General features: G+C 45.9%; 1 protein-coding gene across 5 annotated transcripts in view; it reads left to right on the top strand.

The window, feature by feature from the left end:
- Nucleotides 1-18,899, top strand: part of ccny (cyclin Y) — a 35,457-nt gene extending 16,558 nt beyond the window's left edge. For 3 of the 5 annotated variants that reach the window (XM_060045864.1, XM_060045863.1, XM_060045862.1), the window contains 11 exons: nt 88-162; nt 2,533-2,553; nt 3,974-4,008; nt 4,169-4,192; nt 4,710-4,810; nt 4,964-4,999; nt 6,141-6,198; nt 7,093-7,212; nt 10,569-10,735; nt 14,736-14,898; nt 15,259-18,899. In XM_060045864.1, the coding sequence (XP_059901847.1) occupies nt 88-162; nt 2,533-2,553; nt 3,974-4,008; nt 4,169-4,192; nt 4,710-4,810; nt 4,964-4,999; nt 6,141-6,198; nt 7,093-7,212; nt 10,569-10,735; nt 14,736-14,898; nt 15,259-15,375 (917 nt within the window). In that variant the 3' untranslated portion in view covers nt 15,376-18,899. The remainder of the gene's footprint in view (nt 1-87; nt 163-2,532; nt 2,554-3,973; nt 4,009-4,168; nt 4,193-4,709; nt 4,811-4,963; nt 5,000-6,140; nt 6,199-7,092; nt 7,213-10,568; nt 10,736-14,735; nt 14,899-15,258) is intronic. The other 2 variants (XM_060045866.1, XM_060045865.1) reach the window with 1 other exon arrangement.

The raw sequence follows: 18,899 nt of genomic DNA, 5'->3' as shown, positions 1-18,899 counted from the left end.
GAATGTCCCTTTTTTTTAAATCATATTTTTTCGCTCGGCTTTGTCTTCCTGCGTCTAAAACGTCTCTTTTCCCTCTCCCCCCTCCAGACCTTCCTATGGAGTACAACCCCTCGGACCACCCACGTGCCAGCACCATCTTCCTGAGCAAGTCGCAGACGGATGGTAAGTAATCTCGGCACCGCTCTGCAGAACCTCAATGTTCACCTTTTTCGTCTGCCAACGTCCCTTCTCGTCCTCATTCACCGCCCAGCGCTCTCTCTCCGTTACCGAGCTGGTGTTCGCAGATCCACAGTTGGAGATGAGTCTGATCGTTTTTATGGATTTCCTTGTGGAAATGATACACTGGCCGGCACTAATCCACACCTATCACTGTATTTAGACATTCATGAGACAGTTGGGCCTTTTCATCATACTCTATAGACCAGAGGATTCAAAACAAAGCACAAAAAAGTAACATTTAAGTATCAGTTCATGTTAATTACACGTTTAACGCAATGATAATCAATATCATAGGGATGCATGATCCATTTTGATTCTGTTATTCTGTTATATCACAGATAGATAATACACTGTTTTATTCTGATAAATTAATTCTATCCGATTAGTAGAGCCTATAATTGAAACCGTGCTTCCCTTGGCTTAACCATAGGGCCTAACCAGCACTGCCGACGTTGTCGTGCTCACAAAGTAGAACTTGGGCCCCTGAGTACAACCTGGCCTTGTAGATTAGGGGGCCAAACCGCAAACATGTCGTCGATGGTTTGGTACATTTTCAGTGTCAGTGGATAACAGTATTATGGTCATTTGAAATGCATGTGCAGCTAGGGTTTCGGGAGGAGGTAAAATATCTACTGGATTTGGCCGCGACTCCTCTCCTTCCGGTTGCTCCCCCTCAAACTCGGAAACTAGGCAGTATGGCGAGTTTTGAAGAGGACTTTGACGGCGCTGTAAAGTTGGCATGTTTGGCTCTTTCTGTCGAAAATTGCAAAGAACTGCAAAAGATTTGCTTGCAGCATTGGCTGAGGAAGAAAGATGTTCTATTTTGCATGGACACCGCTGCTGCTTCCCGGGCTTAGCCCCGCCCTAGACGATTGTGATTGGTTTAAAGAAATAAAAACAGGCCCGAACAGTTTCCCCACGGATAGACGGCTCGAGGTAGCGTGGCTCCAGACCATTCTACTTGCTGTAGTTTGGTCTGGCTTTGCGAGACTAGTTGGTTGGTAACAAACAACAGGTTATCTTATCAGTTATGTGTCTTAATGCCGCGTTTCCACTGCAGGGTGCAGTACGGTTCGGTTCGCCTCAGTCCGGTAGGGAGGGGGCGGTATAGCCCAGCTCAGTTCCGAGGTCGCGTTTCCACCGCCGACAGTACCCTTGGTAGGCCGGATGTCGATCGCCGCGGCAGCTACGTAAACATCGTGACATCATAGCAGCGTGACAGAGTGTAGCCTGCTCAATAAAAACAATGGAAAAGTTGAACGCGACACATTAAACCGTTCCTCACTGCTCCATCAAGCTCCCTCTGCACGTCTTCCTCCCAAAGAATGCAGAGGAGCGTCTCCAACTCCTTCTTCGCCCAAGCAAGCATTTTACGCGACATGTTCATTGTAGAGAATAATACCTCGAGGCTACTGTTTGTTTGTTTTTATCCCCACGTCGCCCGGAAGTGACGATTCTGTCGACCAATCAACGGAGGGGGTGTGTAGCTCGAATTTTCCGGCACCCTTTCAGGCGTCTCAGTACCCCAACGGAGGAGTACTGAAGACGAGGGCAAAACGAGTATGGCTCAGTCCGGGTCACGCCCACTTTTGGCGGTGGAAACGCAATCCGTACCGCACCTTTGCGAACCGTACCCTGTGGTGGAAACGCGCCATAAGAAGCAGGTTGTTATGGGTTGTCGTAAAGGCTGAAAAGAAAATGCATTTTAGTGCGTCCATGTTATATAGAATTACAATCAGGATGAAAGAAAAAATAATACGTTATAAATCAACAATTCACTCACTGATCTCTAATGGCGTGCAAATTACGACCACCATAAAAATGCATGCCAATTTTCTCTGGGGCAGACAAGGTGTGTGTGTGTATGTGTGTGTGTGTGTGTGTGTGTGGGGTCCTTTGAAGCTGCCGTCTTTGTACTTTGAATGTGCAGGAATAATGTATGCTGCACAGCTCCCCTGATAGGTGTAAGGCAGTATCATTATGCACAACCAGGAAAGGCGAGGGAGGTAATCCACTCTGTGTGTCGTTTTCGGCACTTTGTTTGTTTACCGATGCTGAAATCCCCAACAGGTCTCTCAAAAAATTCCCCCTACTCTATAAGCCCCGGCGGATTTAAAAACCCAAAAGGGGAAAAATATGCCGTTTGTTAAGGAAACGGCACCAGTCAATAATTGTGTGGCAACAAACAGCCTATCCATAGCGTGTCCTGTGGATTTGAATACCAATGTTGCAGCCAGGGGGAGAGAGATTTTGATATTCCAGCCATCCATCCACACTTTTGAGGCAACAATTTGGAATGTTGTGTTTTTTCAGGGGCGGTGCCCAGCAGGAGAGGTGAGTACGTGTGCACCGCTTTGTGGGGCAAGTTTTCGGTGGGGCAACTAGGCCCACTCTGTGTTTGGGTGTTTCAGCTTGAACCCTCCCCCCCGGCCCTCGGTTGAGCCAGGCTATGTCAGCCCGTGCGCTGCACCCAGCCCGTCTCCTGTCAGCAGCCTGCGTGCATTCGCCTGCTCCAGTGGCCGAGCACTGTTGTGTGCATGTGTCAGTGAGAGTGTGAGTGTGCGCTATGCTTGGTGGGGATATTATGAACAGCGAGCCCGAGTCACCTCATTGTTTGACTTTTACAGACACGGACACACGCCCACCGCCTGTGTCACAGTGATGGGCAGAACAACACATCATCATTATGTGTTGTTCTATTTTGGTTCTATATAACCTATAGGCTCTCTCGCTGCTTTTTATAATGGTGTGTGTGTGTGTGTGTGCGCGCATTATGATCTGGGTTGCATAATGTTCCATCACACAATAATTTATGATGCACACTTTATTAATAGGAAGATAACAGAAAAGAAGCGATTTGCTTGAGTGAGGGCAACTTCACACCGGGGTTAGTGAGATGGCTCTCGAAAGTTGTGCAGTGCTTTCAAAACACAAGACACGTTTTTTCACATCTTTATCAGAGCGAGTGTGAGGGAAAAGGTGAGAGACGAAAGGATATTGAGTTGAGTGTGTGTGTATGAGAGATGTTGTGCTTTGCCAGCAATCTTAGTCATGCCCTTGTGTGTCCACCACAGCAAACACGGACGGATAGACACATGTTAAATAAATACACACACGTATACACACACACCTTCACAACCTTTAAGTCATCCAACGGCTGTTGCCACATTTCCTGCGAAACCACATGGCATACGGTGAAAATGAGCTCAGTCTTTCTCCGAGACACACAAATCATCAGGTCCACTGAGCACAATAACCTCACAAATTACATCTTTCCCAGTGAGGCAAACCATTTTCTTGGAGCATGAATCTCCCTCTTAAGAATACAGTATGCTCCCCCAACCCTTTAGCATGGAAACTGTGTCGTTGCAACAGAGTTGACGCAGAATCATTGAAACCATAACAATGAATCATCTCAATTGTTGCTTTACTCCCAACGCTCTGACCGTTATATTCCGCTTGTGGAATTGGTGGACTCTTTATGTTTTCATTAATTTCACATTCAGGACGCCCACAGCATCTGTTGCATAATGTTGGCGGAATCTAGTGGCTGTCTCTGCATTAATACCTTCAGACGGTTAGCATCTCTTCACCCAGAGATCAGCCAACTAAGGCTTCTTGTCTCTGCGTGAGGATGCCCTTGCCCTCTGCTGCACCCTGTTTGCGAGGGTGGGGTACTGCATCTGTCAAGTACTTGCATGGCATGTCAACTCCGAGTGGCACTGTTGACTTTTTCCATTCTCCTTTTTTCCAGTACGAGAAAAACGGAAGAGCCTTTACATCAATCACGTGAGTATAATACAAGAGGGCCTTCCAAGCCTTGTGTTTTCACCAAAGTAAAGGATTTTGTAAAGATGGCACACCTTCGTAAAGATTTAATTGTAATTATTCCCACTAGTTTTGTCGGGGTAAGGGTATTAATTGTACTTTCCTTGTTTTATTTTTTTAGTTCACGCACATTTCGGAAAATAAGGTAAAGTATGACCGGAGTTACCCCTCAAGCCCCCGTCCTCCCCATCCCTCCCATGTTTCCCTCCTTGTCTTTAGGGTTAAGCTCCCAACGTCCACACCTCTTAAATCTCTCCTCACTGTGTCCCTAGCAACACATGCATGATGTCATCGCCGTCTCCTCAGCGTCCAACTCCCTTCACCTTCAGCATTTAATGAGGACGATTGATTTGAATGTGCGACTGTCGCTTGACATTCGAGAGTTGGAACTTTCAGGTTTAAATTGTAATAGAATATATTTTTATAGTCTTTATTTTTTATAGGCTTTTTATGGTGGAAAACATCTGTCTCTCTATTTATGTGTTAATCAGCATTTAGTCCATAGTGTCATCTTACTTACACGACATCGTGTGTGTGAGTGTGTGTGTGCGTGTGAGTGTGTGTGCGTGCGCGCGCCCTTATCTTTATTGGCTTACTGTACGTGTTTGTTTTTCAGCACGTGGGTGTTTTTCCCACTTGACAATTTTTGTGTGTGTTTGCAGCAAAATTCGGGCCCCATGAGACGGAAGTACAGCTCCTGTTCCACCATATTCCTCGATGACAGCACCATCAGCCAGCCCAACCTCAAGTACACCATCAAATGGTAAACAGCCCCGCTGCTGTCCCCAGCCCCCTCGCCTTGTGCACACACACACCGCTCCGCAAAGACTATGGATCCAGGTTGAGTTTCGCTGTGTCACTATCCCGATGGCAGAAAAGTAAAGTGTCTAAAGTTTTGTCCTTTTTCCTTTCACAGTGTATCCCTCGCAATATTCTACCACATAAAAAACAGGTAAGCAGAAATCCGTCGCAATCACTATTCTCATCTTTCCATTCTGTTGGCAAAGGAAGCAGAAAACGTCCTTTTGCAGAAAGTAAAAAGGCAAGCAGAAAGTAGAAGTTGAAAGGTTCTGCGCATTCATTGAAGGAATATCACACACCGGACAGTCCTGAATCAGACGGCAGACAACACGCACTATCAGTGGTGGCCACCGATTACAACCACCCATGGTAACAGACCTTTGGTGGACCAGAATAGTCTCACCTAGAGACTTGTGTCCGAGCGACGGGCTTAAATGTCAACCCCTTGAAATGCGCTGGCATTCTAGCAGAAACACAGAGATGGAAAGCGGGAGGCCATGAACTCTGAGTCTGAGTCAGGCCTTCACCTTCTCCAGCGATCCCTAATCTGAAGGCTGTCTGTGTCTGTCTCTGTGTATGTCTCTCTTTCTCTGTCACCACTGTGTGTCGAGTTTTTCCGCTGTCTCTCTTGCTCTATCTTTCTTGCTCTCTCTCTCTGTCTCTTTCCTCTCTGTCTCTCTCTCTGTCTCTGTCTCTGTCTCTGTCTCTGTCTCTGTCTCTCTCTTCTCTGTCTCTCTCTCATTCTCTCTTCTCCTCTCTCGGTTTCTCAGGCTCTCTCTCTCTCATTCTCTCTTCTCTGTCTCTGTCTCTGTCTCTCTCTTCTCTGTCTCTCTCTCATTCTCTCTTCTCTGTCTCTCTCATTCTCTCTTCTCTGTCTCTGTCTCCTCTCTCGCTCTCTCTCTGGCTGTCTCTCTCCTCTCCCTCGGTTTCTCAGGCTCTCTCTCTCTCTCTGTCTCTCTGTCTCTCTGTCTCTCTGTCTCTGTGTCTCTGTGTCTCTGTGTCTGTGTGTGTGTGTGTGTGTGTGTGTGTGTGTGTGTGTGTGTGTGTGTGTGTGTGTGTGTGTGTGTGTGTGTCTGTTTCTCCGTCTCATTGGCCCTCTCTCAAGGGACATGGGCGTTCGAGACATAGGTAAATGGCATTTTAAACGTCTCAATCTGCCGGCCCACTGGTTGTCCTCTCCGCTGGGATGAGAGGCGGTCGCGCTTCATGCTGATCCCCTCTTGACTTAACCCTCCTCCTCTCTCGCCCTCCCTCCCTCCGTTCTCTCTCCCTTTTGCTTCGGTCGTGTACAGAGAACTGGAATCCAGAATGGTGCAGGATATCTTCGACGAGAAGCTCCATCCGCTGTCGGTAAGATCTTCTGTTGTTTTCTCCCCTCGAAGATGAAGCCTGGGACGGCTTGTAGAACATCAAGGTCAAGGGTCAAGACTGACTCACACGGGTCGCGGAAGTGGGGCAACTGTAAACCCTTGTGTGTGACGAACAGTGTTTTATTTCTTCACCCTGGAAAGGTCCTCTTGAATTCTCATGAACATTTCTGTAGTTAAATCTGACTGTATGCCACCATTGCTGAATATAATAATGTATGTGTAATGGAATATACCCACTTTACATTCATACACATACTTGACATACTATAGTCGTAGCAGGGTAAACATAGTTATCATTTTTATTTTATAAAGTAATTCATAATGGGTGCATCTCATTAGTTGTCAGAGCCCCAGCATGGATGCTGTCAAGTAACCCAACCGTTTTCTAAATTGTTGCTAGGCCTAGCTGACCTATCAATTCCACTCATGATTAGTTTGATAAACCACACCTGTGTCTATCCTCAACTTGCCATGGACTCGCATTCACCATGGACCAGCTAACTTGCGACATAAACCTAGCAGAGCCATAATTTGTGTTATGAGAGACAGCTGTGATCCTATGATGACACCTCGGCCAAAAAGGGTCTATTCCTGATTTGCTAGTTAGGTAAAACCAGGCTTCAAGTAGTTTATCAGACCCGTATAAAAACAAAGGCATCTCTCATAACAATAATTATGGGTCCGTTTGATGGGGGAATGGTAGTGCACCAGTATAGAGCCCAGTCGTCAAGCAAATAAATATTGACCCTGCTGGTACTAGGAGAGACATAAATAAGGCTGACCTAACAGGAGCAAAGGGCTACATTGAATAGAAGGACGTTTTCTGACCTGGTTAACACCGCTCTCGATCTGCCCACGCCTCGGATTATTCTAGAAGACTGAGGTGCCGCAGGACTACGAGAAGCACAACCCCGAGCAGAAGCAGATCTACCGCTTCGTCAGGACGCTGTTCAGCGCCGCGCAGCTCACCGCAGAGTGCGCCATCGTTACACTGGTGAGTGTGTGTGTTTCTGTGTGTGTGTAATCCCTGGTGTTAGAATCCGTGAATTAAGGCCGGAGCAACTAAACAACTTAAAGAAGAGTTGAATCGGCGAGGTAACTCATTTTATACGAGTCATTCAACTCTTCTTTAAGTTGTTTAGTTGCTCCGGCCTTAATTGTCGCCGTCTGTGAGGGGCACCGCTTTTATAGTGGAAGTTATAGGCGTTTAGGGAGGGGCACATCTTTTATAGTTGCTGTCTGTGCGGAGCTTCGACATTCAGATGTGTGCGGCACAAGAGCCGTCGCCGTGGGAACCGTGCACCAGGGCCGTTTCCGTCGTTCTGCTACGGATGGACTAGCACCCCACCGTTGCTATCAATATTGTAGAATCAGATCCATTCCACAGCAAGGTCTTCAGAAGGCCCTCTCCTCGTTCTGACGGGCCACTCCAAGCCCGTACCCCAACATAAACCCCGTCGCTCCTTCTCCCTTCCTCCCTCACATATCTCATGTCACTGATATGTTTATTCTCTTGACCACACCCCCGACCCCACACTTCTTTACATAACCCCACCCTTTGCTATTTGTCCGCCCTGTCTCCACCTTTCGTTCATCTGCCTAGAAACATTTCTTTATGACCCCCTTCCCCCCAGTGCTTGTCTTTGACGCGGACACCTGGCCGAAGAGGTCACCCTATGTGTGTGTGTGTGTGTGTGTGTGTGTGTGTGTGTGTGTGTGTGTGTGTGTGTGTGTGTGTGTGTGTGTGTGTGTGTGTGTGTGTGTGTGTGTGTGTGTGTGTGTGTGTGTGTGTTTTTAATATGACGTCTTTACACACGTGCATACACACACACACATACCGGGCGGCATGCATTGCGTCCCCGGTCCCTCCAGTAAAGCAGTGGCATGCTCTCTGTAATTGAATAGTGCTATAGGCGGCTGCTTCAAGGCTTAGCTTAGCTTCCAACGCTAGCTCTAGACAAGAAGACTGTAAGGAAGGGTTTTATTCCCCTTCGTCTTCTTCTTTCTCATTGCCACACTGCTGAGGGTGTATCCAGTTCCTCTTTTTGGTTATGTTATTCCTCTTTTGGCTGCTAATTTTGTTTTTCCGAGTGTTCACTAGCTGTGTATTTCCCCGTAGTGCTCGCCGTGTAATCGTACACGCACCGCCTGCCTCACAAGTAAAATCAAACAGAGCAAGACGTTGTGTAGTCCCCCAATCTCGGTCATCGACTGGAGACCGTATTGGTCTCCCACGTCCGTACATTGTGAATGTATCGATGCTGCCACCATAGTGGCCTCCCTTCAGAGCGCCACCCGACTGTGTGCCTAATAGGGGCCAGGATGCATTTCATTCACATGTACATATGGCTTTGATCAATTCAAAGTAAACACGGATGCCTTTTAGTCAAGCCCGAAAGGTGCGGCGACATGTTGAGGTTCACGGTGAAGCAAGTTATTGTCTTAAGCCCCCGGCCGTGATGCTGGCAACCACTGCAAAGGATTTCTGATCCGTCTTGAGCATGACGTCAGCATACCCATTCACCGCCGCAACCCCTGACTGTGCCAGTTTGTGTCATTGTGCCCCCCCCCCCTCCCCCAACTGACACAACTGCTATTGCATTCATATTACCAAGCGTGCTCTGCGGCCCCCTTTGCCAAAGGCTATTTTGAATCCCTTTTCTTCTGCCCAGTCCCATGTATATGTGTGTGGTGCGTTGGATAAACCATTGGGCCCAAACGGTGGCAGGTTGGCAGTGTGTTGCTGTTTGGAACACGTCCCAGCCAAGCAACACTGAAGCCCGTTAGCCAAGTGAACCCTGCTGCTGCTGCTGTGTGAGCCTGCAGCTCTGTCTTCACATGACTACAACACACGTACATCACGAATCAAGAAGCTGCCTTTTCTGCTCTCTGTGCCCTGCTTTTTCTGGGGGGTTTTAAACAGCTTTTTACAACAATGTCTGTTTGACACCTTTTGCTCTCCGTGAAACCACTTTGATACACATTTCTCGTACCTATGTGTGCTAGAGATATTGTTCCCTATGATTTCCAACCTTGTTTTATTGAACATAAAGTCTGTAATACAAGAATCAAGACAGAACCATTAGCCAACTGAACTGAAAATCTCTGTACAGTTTTAAATATTGCGATGCTGAAGACGTGCTGTCGAGACATGTTTCTATTGATTTATTTATTCGCTTTCCTGTGAAAGTTGTGAAGTTACTTTCGTTAGCAACACATTTGAGGTCTTGGCAGCGCTATGAGCCACTGTGGAAATGTGACAGGCTGTTGCTCTGTAAAATGTTTGAAAAAGGGAATTGTTCTCCAGCAACAACAACCAAACACTTGCCCAAAGATGATAACAGTGATGGTAAGAAACCAAAATAATTTGGAGCCCAACACAAGGCTGGCCTGTTCGGCTTGGACCTCCAGGGGGCCTCATTCTGTGATCTGAGGGTGGAGACGGGGAGAGACGGCAGGAGCGGGAGACTGTGGTTAAAAAACAAAAGTCTGACTTTTTTCATTTCTTGTTCAGTCTTGGGTTTTTATGAGGGAGCTAGTGGGGGGTGGAGGGGGGTGGTGGGGGTGGTGGGGGGTGGTGGGGGTAGCTGCGTTTCATCAGCATCTGCAGTTGGAGCCGAGGGGTTGGAGGCTTGGATTTATGCTGTATATTTTATCCAGCGAGTGGGTGGGAGACTGCACTGTGCCCAACAGTCGGAGAGCCCAGAACCCTAATTACCCAACAAGGCAGAGGGACGGGAGCCGCCAGCTCACCCCCTCGTTCAACAACATCGATTCACACTGGGAATGTGCAATCAATGCCTTTTGACACTGCTGCACATCATTTTGAGTCTTTGTTGTTCGCCAGCTTCTTTCATTTATGCAGTATTCCATTAAACAGCATGTGTATTGAGTTCGATTGGCCACAGCCATTGCTAAATGGAGAAGACAAAAGGGGTGGTGGGGGGGGATTGGTTAAAAGCTGCCTGAAATCCTAAAGCAGGTTTAGAATGTGTGTCCTTTAATGCCACCTGTCCATTTTTACTCCAATCAGGGTTCAACCCGGACATTCTTAAGGGAATGCAATTGCATGTATTGCTGTGGACACATGGCTGACATTTTAATTTTGAATTAGGATGCTTTTACTGTATTACTAGGATCCATCGATGACATTAAACGTGAAAAGTGGAAAATTAAAACCAGAATGACTCAAATTGAAAAGAGGGAATTGCAATTCAATGCGAGATGAAAAGGTGGTCATTTGAAAACGAAAACTTAAGAAAATGCATTTTAAATGTAAAATGACCTTCATAGTGAAATGGTTCAAATTGAGACGGATGAGGAAGTGACAGTTTGGACCCCCCCCTATAGGTATATCTGGAGAGGCTGCTGACATACGCGGAGATCGACATCTGCCCCGCCAACTGGAAGCGTATCGTCCTGGGAGCCATCCTGCTGGCGTCCAAGGTCTGGGACGACCAGGCGGTCTGGAACGTGGACTACTGCCAGATCCTCAAGGACATCACCGTGGAGGACATGTGAGGCCAGACGCCCCCTGCACACACACATGGGCCGTGTGCATGCACACACACGCATCGGCATTCACATACAGATACACGCGCAGTCGCGCACACACCACTCATGCATCATGTGAATCACACACACAGACAGACACACACAGACACACCTTTATGCTGTACAGATGCTTCACATGCAAGCTCGCACCACGCACGCCAAACACATGCGCACACATACACACGTAGCTAGGTGGCGGCAAAATTTCACAGATGACATGGTTGCCAATCTCCTCATCATCACTTCTTCACGGCATGTTAACATAGCCATAAATAACCTAAAGCTGAATTATCCCCTAGCTGAGCAGTGAGTTAACCTTAGTTTGAGTGAGTTACTTAGTCTTGCCGCTCCTCTGTATGCGTGTTCTTTTTACAACCTCGTCTTGGGTTTTCAAAGAGCCCTAGTTAGGAGCTGACTCCTAAAATAGGGAAATCAAAAAGCTGCTAAAGCTCAGCCTACTCGACAGGGTTTGTTTGATCCTGGGACACAAGTAGGGCTGAACGATTAATCAAACTCAAACCGGATGATGGAGATCAGTAAGACTGTATTTATTCTTCTTTTACAACTCAATTGTTAAATAAAGATGTTATAATATATGTATATATGTTGTGTAACAAGTAATGCATGAATTCATCTCAACACATAGGCCTTGCCTAAAGGAAAGAGCAGTTTATTGGTGGAGGAATTATAATTAACCAACTTAAAAAATATATATTATAAGCCTGGTGATTAAAAATCGCATACTAAATCGCAATCGCATTATTGGTCGAAATAATCGCAATTCTATTATTTCCCAAACCGTTCAGCCCTAGACACAAGCAGCCTGAGTCCGGGCGAACGGTCACCCCCGCTATACTTGCTGACCACACGTGTGCAGCTACCGGAGCACGTCGCCACTGGAATCCCGCGGGGGGTATTCTAAGGTGGAAGGCGACTCCACGGGCGTGCTGCCACGCGCCTGTCACCTCTGACCCCTGGGCTCCGAGAACAACCAGCCCGCCCGCCCGTCATTCCCAGTCCGGCACCCTTGCGGCTCTCCCCTTTCCCGCCACTCAGCCTAGTCCTCGCTCCCTCTCTGCCCCCTCCCAGCCACGTAACGTGTAACTTCAGGTGACATTTCTGTAGAGATACGGTTTCAACCTTTTTACCAAAAGGGAGATTTTACAAAAATGTGCCGAGGGGCCCGTGGCAATCGACCAGGGGGTCGGCTCCCGATTACATCTGTCTCATCACACCTGACCTGATCCTGCACTAACCCCTTTAGACGCAAACCCCCTTAAGGACATGGCGACTCAACTTAATTACGGGATCCCAGCTGTCCAAACGCCCCTCCCCCCCGCAAACCCTGAGGCTGACCGCCTATGTAACCAAGTATTGTTTCAAAGCTGTCTTTAAATATCACTTAAGAGGTGCTGGATTGTGCCTATAAGTATGGGTGTATATCTCTATCTCCATCTCAATCTGCCCCTCCCTCAGTCCCCTCTTACCTGGTTTATTTTTACTCGCCCGTGAAAGAGCAGGGCTCTAACACCCACGTTTTGGCTCTTAACCTCTTCTTCGGGTCCCAAGGTTCTCCCCAGAGTCCTTCCTTGGCCTTATTCTCTGTTGGTCTACCTAGTTGCTAGACTAAACACTCTCTGGTTCTGGTGTGTCTGGACGCTGGATCCTCTGGGAGATCCATACCCCCCCCCCCCCCCCCCCAAGAACCTGGAGACCTTCTCGTGTTCTTATCTGCAGGGTAGTCAGATGGAGATTGAAATGAGACAAATGTATTACAGATAGACACCCCGTTAGTTGAGACATCCAGTGTTCATGAACTGGTTCATATTTTGGGCGAACGTGAACTAAACGTACTGTATTACTGCCTGATGAACGTGACTGTGAACTCGTTCATTCTGGTGTCTGTGAACGGCACGCTCACTCGGTTTACCTTCGTTCAATAGGGGGGTTATTTGTTTTTCAACACGGCGGATGCGCGCGCAGAACGCTGTGTTGTTTGACTGGTTGCCATGGTTATCCCTGAGTGGTTAATTTGCAGTTGCGGTGATGTCAGCTTACTGTTACATTGAACTGTAATCAAAAAACGCGGTTATATGCTATAGACCCTATAGTATCTGTCGTATAAAGGCTGGGACGCATTTCAAATTATAAATATGTACACTTTATGTTGAAAGTATAGAGCGTCGCAATTCCCATTGAAACGAATGGCGCGGTGATTATTCTTCAAAACGAGAGCTGTTAAATTGTGAAAAATTTATTAAACTGTAATCAGACAACGCGGTTACATGCTTTAATAATAATAATAATCATTTCAGTTTTTTATAGCGCTTTACTAAATACTCAGACGATTTACAAATAAGAAAGGAATACATACAGACAGTACAGACAATCAAACAAAAGGGAAAAAATAAACAACACCACAACAATAGGCAACACATTAAGAGAGCGGGAGAGAGTGGAAGATGGCGGAGGATGATTTGTAATGTTGCAGACGGTCCTGAAGAGATAGGTTTTAAGTTGACTTTTGAATGAACAGAGTGTATCAGAGTTTCGGATGGCCGGAGGGAATTCCAGAGGGTAGGGGCGGCGATGGCGAAGGCTCTGTCCCTCAGGGTGCAATACTTGGTCTTGGTGATGGAGGTGAAAAGGTTGGCATCAGCGGAGCATAGGCGGCGAGTGGGGCAGTGGCGATGGAGGAGATCAGTTATGTACGAGGGTGCAAAGTTGTTTAGCGCTTTTGTAGGTGGTGAGGAGGATCTTGAAATTGATGCGTGGTTTTATTGGAAGCCAATGAAGTTGACGGAGTGTTCTCTGGAGGGGGAGTTAGTAAGCAGTCGGCAGCAGAGTTTTGAACATATTGCAATTTTTGAAAAATAGTGGAGGGGAGGCCATACAGAATGCTATTGCAATAGTCGAGTCTCCAAGTGATGAAGACGTGGATTAGTGTTTCGGCAGCTGAGGATGAAAGAGTGGGTTGAAGGCATGCAATGTTGCGGAGGTGTCAGAAGGATGTTTTTCTGACGTTGTTTATGTGTGATTCGAAGGAAGATGGTTTTTGGGACGAAGATGATAATTTCAGTTTTATTGCCGTTGAGTTTGAGGAAGTTGTGGTCCATCCAGGTTTTGATGTCAGTGAGACAGTTGTTGAGAGGGGATAGGATGGCAGGAGTAATGTCTGTGGTGGTGATGTATAGTTGGGTACCACTCCTTTAGACCCTAGAGCATTTGTGGTATAAAGGCTGAGACGAATTTCGAATTATAATTATGTACAATCCATAACGTTAGCTCTCTGGCTCATAGCTCAGCGGACTAGAATACCTCCTAGAATCATTGCTTGTTGGCCCGGAAACGGAAAGGGGGCCTGTTTACTTTTGGTTGTAGTATTTTCGCTCGGTTCTCCGTCTCAACAGTAGGGCTAGAACCGAGCAAAAAGACTACAACCAAACGTAAACATCCCCCCTTTGCTCTTCCGGTCAACGAGCAATGAGTCTCCCAACAGAAATCAATGGGATTTACAAAATGCGCTAAATGTCCAATAAAACACGACAGAAACTGTATTTCGCTACGATACTTCATTCAACCACTCTATTTCATCCTAGACAAACCACAAAGGGGGCTCAATGTTCGAAATACCGGAAAAAAATAAAGCTCACAGCAACATATTGAAAAAAGGAACTATGAACTAGTTCACGTAGAAAGTGAACTTTCCCAACACTGAAGACATCCATCAAAGAATTGCCAGTATTTGTATAGGATCAAACAAACCTATTCTATTTATTATTTGCAAAGCCATATATCAATCCTGTAATTTGCCTCAGTGGAAGGTGGGAAGGAAAACATAGAAGGTTCGTATCTATAAAAAAATATCTTGAATCCGTGTTTTTGTTCTGAAGACGTTACGGCCGACTTCACGCCTCATCGCCGAGCTATAAATAACCTCCCTCCCTCCGCGACGCCACACAGGAACGAGCTGGAGCGGCAGTTCCTGGAGCTGCTGCAGTTCAACATCAACGTGCCGTCCAGCGTCTACGCCAAGTACTACTTTGACCTGCGCTCCATGGCCGAGGCCAACAACCTCAGCTTCCCCCTGGAGCCGCTCAGCAGGGACAAGGCCCAGAAGCTGGAGGTGAGCGCTCGCACCCACACACATGCAAACAGGATCGTTATTTAAATTTTACCAACGTGCACTATGCCAATAAGTCAACATCCAATAGGTGAGTATGGGCTTCCCAGACGGAGATTGACACCATATTGTTTTAGTCTTTTACCATCATGTAGCGAGGCCGTACTTCATGTGTTGTAAGTCGCTTTGATAAATGCGTCTGTTAAATGTAAACGTGTATGTCTCTTTTCATCTTGGTTTGTTTGACGTTAACCATGCCTCCATTTGATCTACGCACTGCGCTGCATCAATACGGATGACGTGTCCATCTATTGTGATGATATTCCACCGCTGTGTCTCCCTCTCTCCGCTCCGGCGCTCCAGGCCATCGCGAGGCTCTGCGACGACATGTACAAGGACATCAGGAAGAACGCCAAGAAGCGCTCGGTGAGCGCCGACAACCTGACAGTGGTGCGGTGGGCCCCCGCCATCCTCTCCTAACGCCGGCCGGCGAGACGTCACGGCGGCGGGAAGATCGGAGGGCCGGGGGGGGGGGGGGGGGGGGATCAGGAAGAAGCAGAGGGGGGAGCAGACTGCCCAGTCGGGACCCCCTTAAGTAGCAATACGATGCGTAGAAGGAGGGATGGGGGAGGGGGGCTGAAAGGACGGTGACCGCAAACTGCTTGTGGATCAGAGGTTTGCAGTCGGTCTCTCCGAGATAAAGAAACACACAGACACGCACACGCTCAAACACGACCCGCACGTGGCACTTTGCGTGCTGCTGCTATGGTCCCACCAGTAGCTGTACATACAAGGAGAGCCCACGGGTTGTCCGCAGTGGACCAACCAACTGAACTGGACTAAACTGGACAGTGGTGACGTGAGCCGGTGAGTTGACCAGAGAGCAGGAAAAGTAACAACAAAAAAAAAAAAATTGTGTGTTGAGTGAAAACGGCGACGGCTTACAGAAACCCGATCTGCGAGACGCAGAGTTTGACCGTCTGCAGAGTCTCATACATTCCCTTGAAATCTTGACTGAAGCATACGGTTCTCAAGGATGGGACGATGCCTATTATGAGTTTCTTTGTTTTTTTTTCCTTTTTGATTCCCTTCGTTGTTACTGGTAGTGTCCATTCCCGTCTGCGACCTGCTGGTCAAAGCTGATGTCGACGCGGACGCCAAACAGAAGTGCCATTTCCAAGTCGTAGAGTAGACCCCTTCCTGCGATCCACACCGTTACGTTCAGACTAATCTCCTCATCCCATTAAGGCGCATGCGCTCAGCGCTGTTACATTCACAGTCGTTGACACCCAAAGCACTACAACGCAGCGACGCTTCTGCAACATGAGCAAAGTGCAGTGGGTAGAGGCAGGGTCTTGAGCGAGTTCAGCCGGTGACCCCCGATGGGGAGGGGTCAAGAGGAGTTTGTGGGCACACAGCCAAGTCAGGCCAGAACCAGTTAGAAAGCAGTGTCCCCGTTTTGTGAGTTTAGTGCATGGACAGAATTGTGTGTGTGAGGCACAGCTTATGAAATGGAAAAAATGTCATGGAAATTACTTCCAAGATCTGTGTTCTGTCACTGAGGCTCAGCGTTTAAGATTGCCTTGTTCTTCATCCACTGCCATTGTCCAGCCTTTGGTGCCTGTAATTAGTTAGCTAGCTTAGCACGTTGTTAACGTTTATTATTTTGTTATTACAATTCCATTTAGAAACAACCAACATTATATATAAAATTTTATTTCAGCCCAATTCTTTACTCTTGGATGATCTATTATTTTAAAGACTAAGCACAAATAAATCCTGAAATTAAGAACGCATAGCCACTAAATATAATTTAAACTTTTTATTACAATGTTTTTTTTGTATGGATAAAACCTGAGTGAATGACAGCATTACTGTACATTTGATTGAGCACTGCTTACAACAGAAAAAGCATTGATTGTATAGATTTACCATTTGTCTCTGTACAGTGTAGTTACAATACCAATGTGCAATCTACAGACTATGGTTTTACTGTAAAAAGAAAAAAAAAACCTGTATGGATCCAACATGTACTGTAATTGTGAATGAAAGGTATGTTTGACTTCATGTGACAAATCCAGAGAAGCAAAGTGCTCAAAAGAAAATATGATATAGATAGGAGACGCCACTAAAAGAGTTTATTTTGTCCTAATGTTTTTCTCTTGTTACATCAAACTTTTGCACTGCAAAATATCAGGTTTTAAAAACGAAAGCAAATATAAACTTACATAGGTTTTATTAGTAATATATATTGTATGTTGACATTTCAAGCTTGTTTTAAGATAAATGTTTTCTTCCAATTGAGCGTGAGACAGGTTTCAAGAAAACTTGTGTTTGAAAAATAACAGTTTGAAACTTGTACTTGGTATGCTAAGGTGATTCATTTGAAAAAATCTTTTCTTAACAAGCTAGTTTTGTGAAATATATTATTTTGTCTTCAAATTTCTGGTAAAAAGCGATATATATACCTTGACACATACGATGTAATGGCATTACAGGTTTTCAAAACCAACCAATAAGTTGGAGTAATCACAATACAAAATTAATAGAATCTCCTTTGAATAGTACAACATTTAAAGTCTCTCATTGTTAATAAGGCTACTTCTCTACAGTTCTTCCTTGAGGTGAACCAAATGTTTCAATCCCATATTTTTTTCTTGATAATAGTGTTAGAGGGGCCATTTGATGTTCATGTTGTATCATTGTTGGTCAACGATCTTCAATTTATGCTAAATAGTACTTAAAAAATGTGTATTTGCAAAAAAATTGTTATTCAGTGGGACAAATTCTGGTAAAAGAGATGTGACTTATCTCGTTTTCATGCTAACTCTAGAGCAGCCAATGATAAGAATGTGTTTTCTGACAGGGGACTCCTGTTCCTGATTCAGCCAAGTAATGGCAATATAATATCAAAGCAACGCAATTCTTGCAGAGGTTACGCCTGAGATGCTTTTTTATTAATTTACGACAGCTCAGCTGTTTATTGGTAGTTGATGAATCAAAAAATAATTATTTTTAAATAAAATCCTACCCTCAGCAGCTTAAACATACAATGCTTCCCCACTTGAGCATATTCAATTTGGTCTATGATGAACATGGGTATGTAAGAAGAGGTGTACCAAAGTATCACGTAACGAAGGACTGGGTTAAATCCAGCCCTCTTGCACATGAAGTATTTGAAAAACATAAATGGTGTAAACAACTTGAGAAGGAAAGCTAGTCTCCTGCATGGCGCATCAAGTGAGTGCAAATTAAGGAACAAAAGTGCAAAAGGATGTGTCTCATGAAAAGCCACAGTCAGTTGTGATTCAAATTGTGTTAAAAGCTGGTGACAGATTGTGTATCTTATTTATTGTATGTGTGTGCATACAGGTCTGTTCTGTGGTCTTTGGTTTTTGTTCTTTTGTACACCCAGTGGAGAACTTTGAGTCCCAAGTTATAGACCATGGGGAACTCTTTGTTTCAAACTAACGGACAATGCCACGGCAAACTGAAGCTGAAGAGTTAGCCCAACAGCAGAGACTCTCGGGTCATGTGGGCACGGAGTGTGTGTGTATCATAGCCTTGTGCCCTGAACTCTACCTCCGCACACAATTTTAATGGTTTCGTTCAAATGTTTCCTGTTTCACTTCCTCCCCTCGCCCCCCCAAGTGATTTTTCCTTTGTAAATTGTTGAAAGTTCAGTTGGATTTGCGCCATTTTTTTCTGTGCTAACAAAACGACTGCTGTAACCATGGTCTCTTTTACCGTTATACTTTCCTTCGAGTGAGGATTTGTCTTGTATTCTGTCATTATTGTTGCCATTGTAATCAAATTTGCCTTGTTTCTCCATGTAGCTCCCACCCCCCGTCCTCCACATCTCTTAGCCTCTTTCTCCCTCTTCCCATCTAATTTATAATTCAAACAACAGTTTTAACAAATTTTCCCCTGTATCTTCCTTTTTCTGGTGCAATGTTTAGAATACACCTTCGCACAAATTAAACTCCTAAAACCTTGCAATACAA

Source organism: Gadus macrocephalus, chromosome 23 (genome assembly GCF_031168955.1).
Source record: "Gadus macrocephalus chromosome 23, ASM3116895v1".
NCBI lineage: Eukaryota > Metazoa > Chordata > Actinopteri > Gadiformes > Gadidae > Gadus > Gadus macrocephalus.
This window is presented reverse-complemented; position numbering and strand designations above follow the sequence as displayed.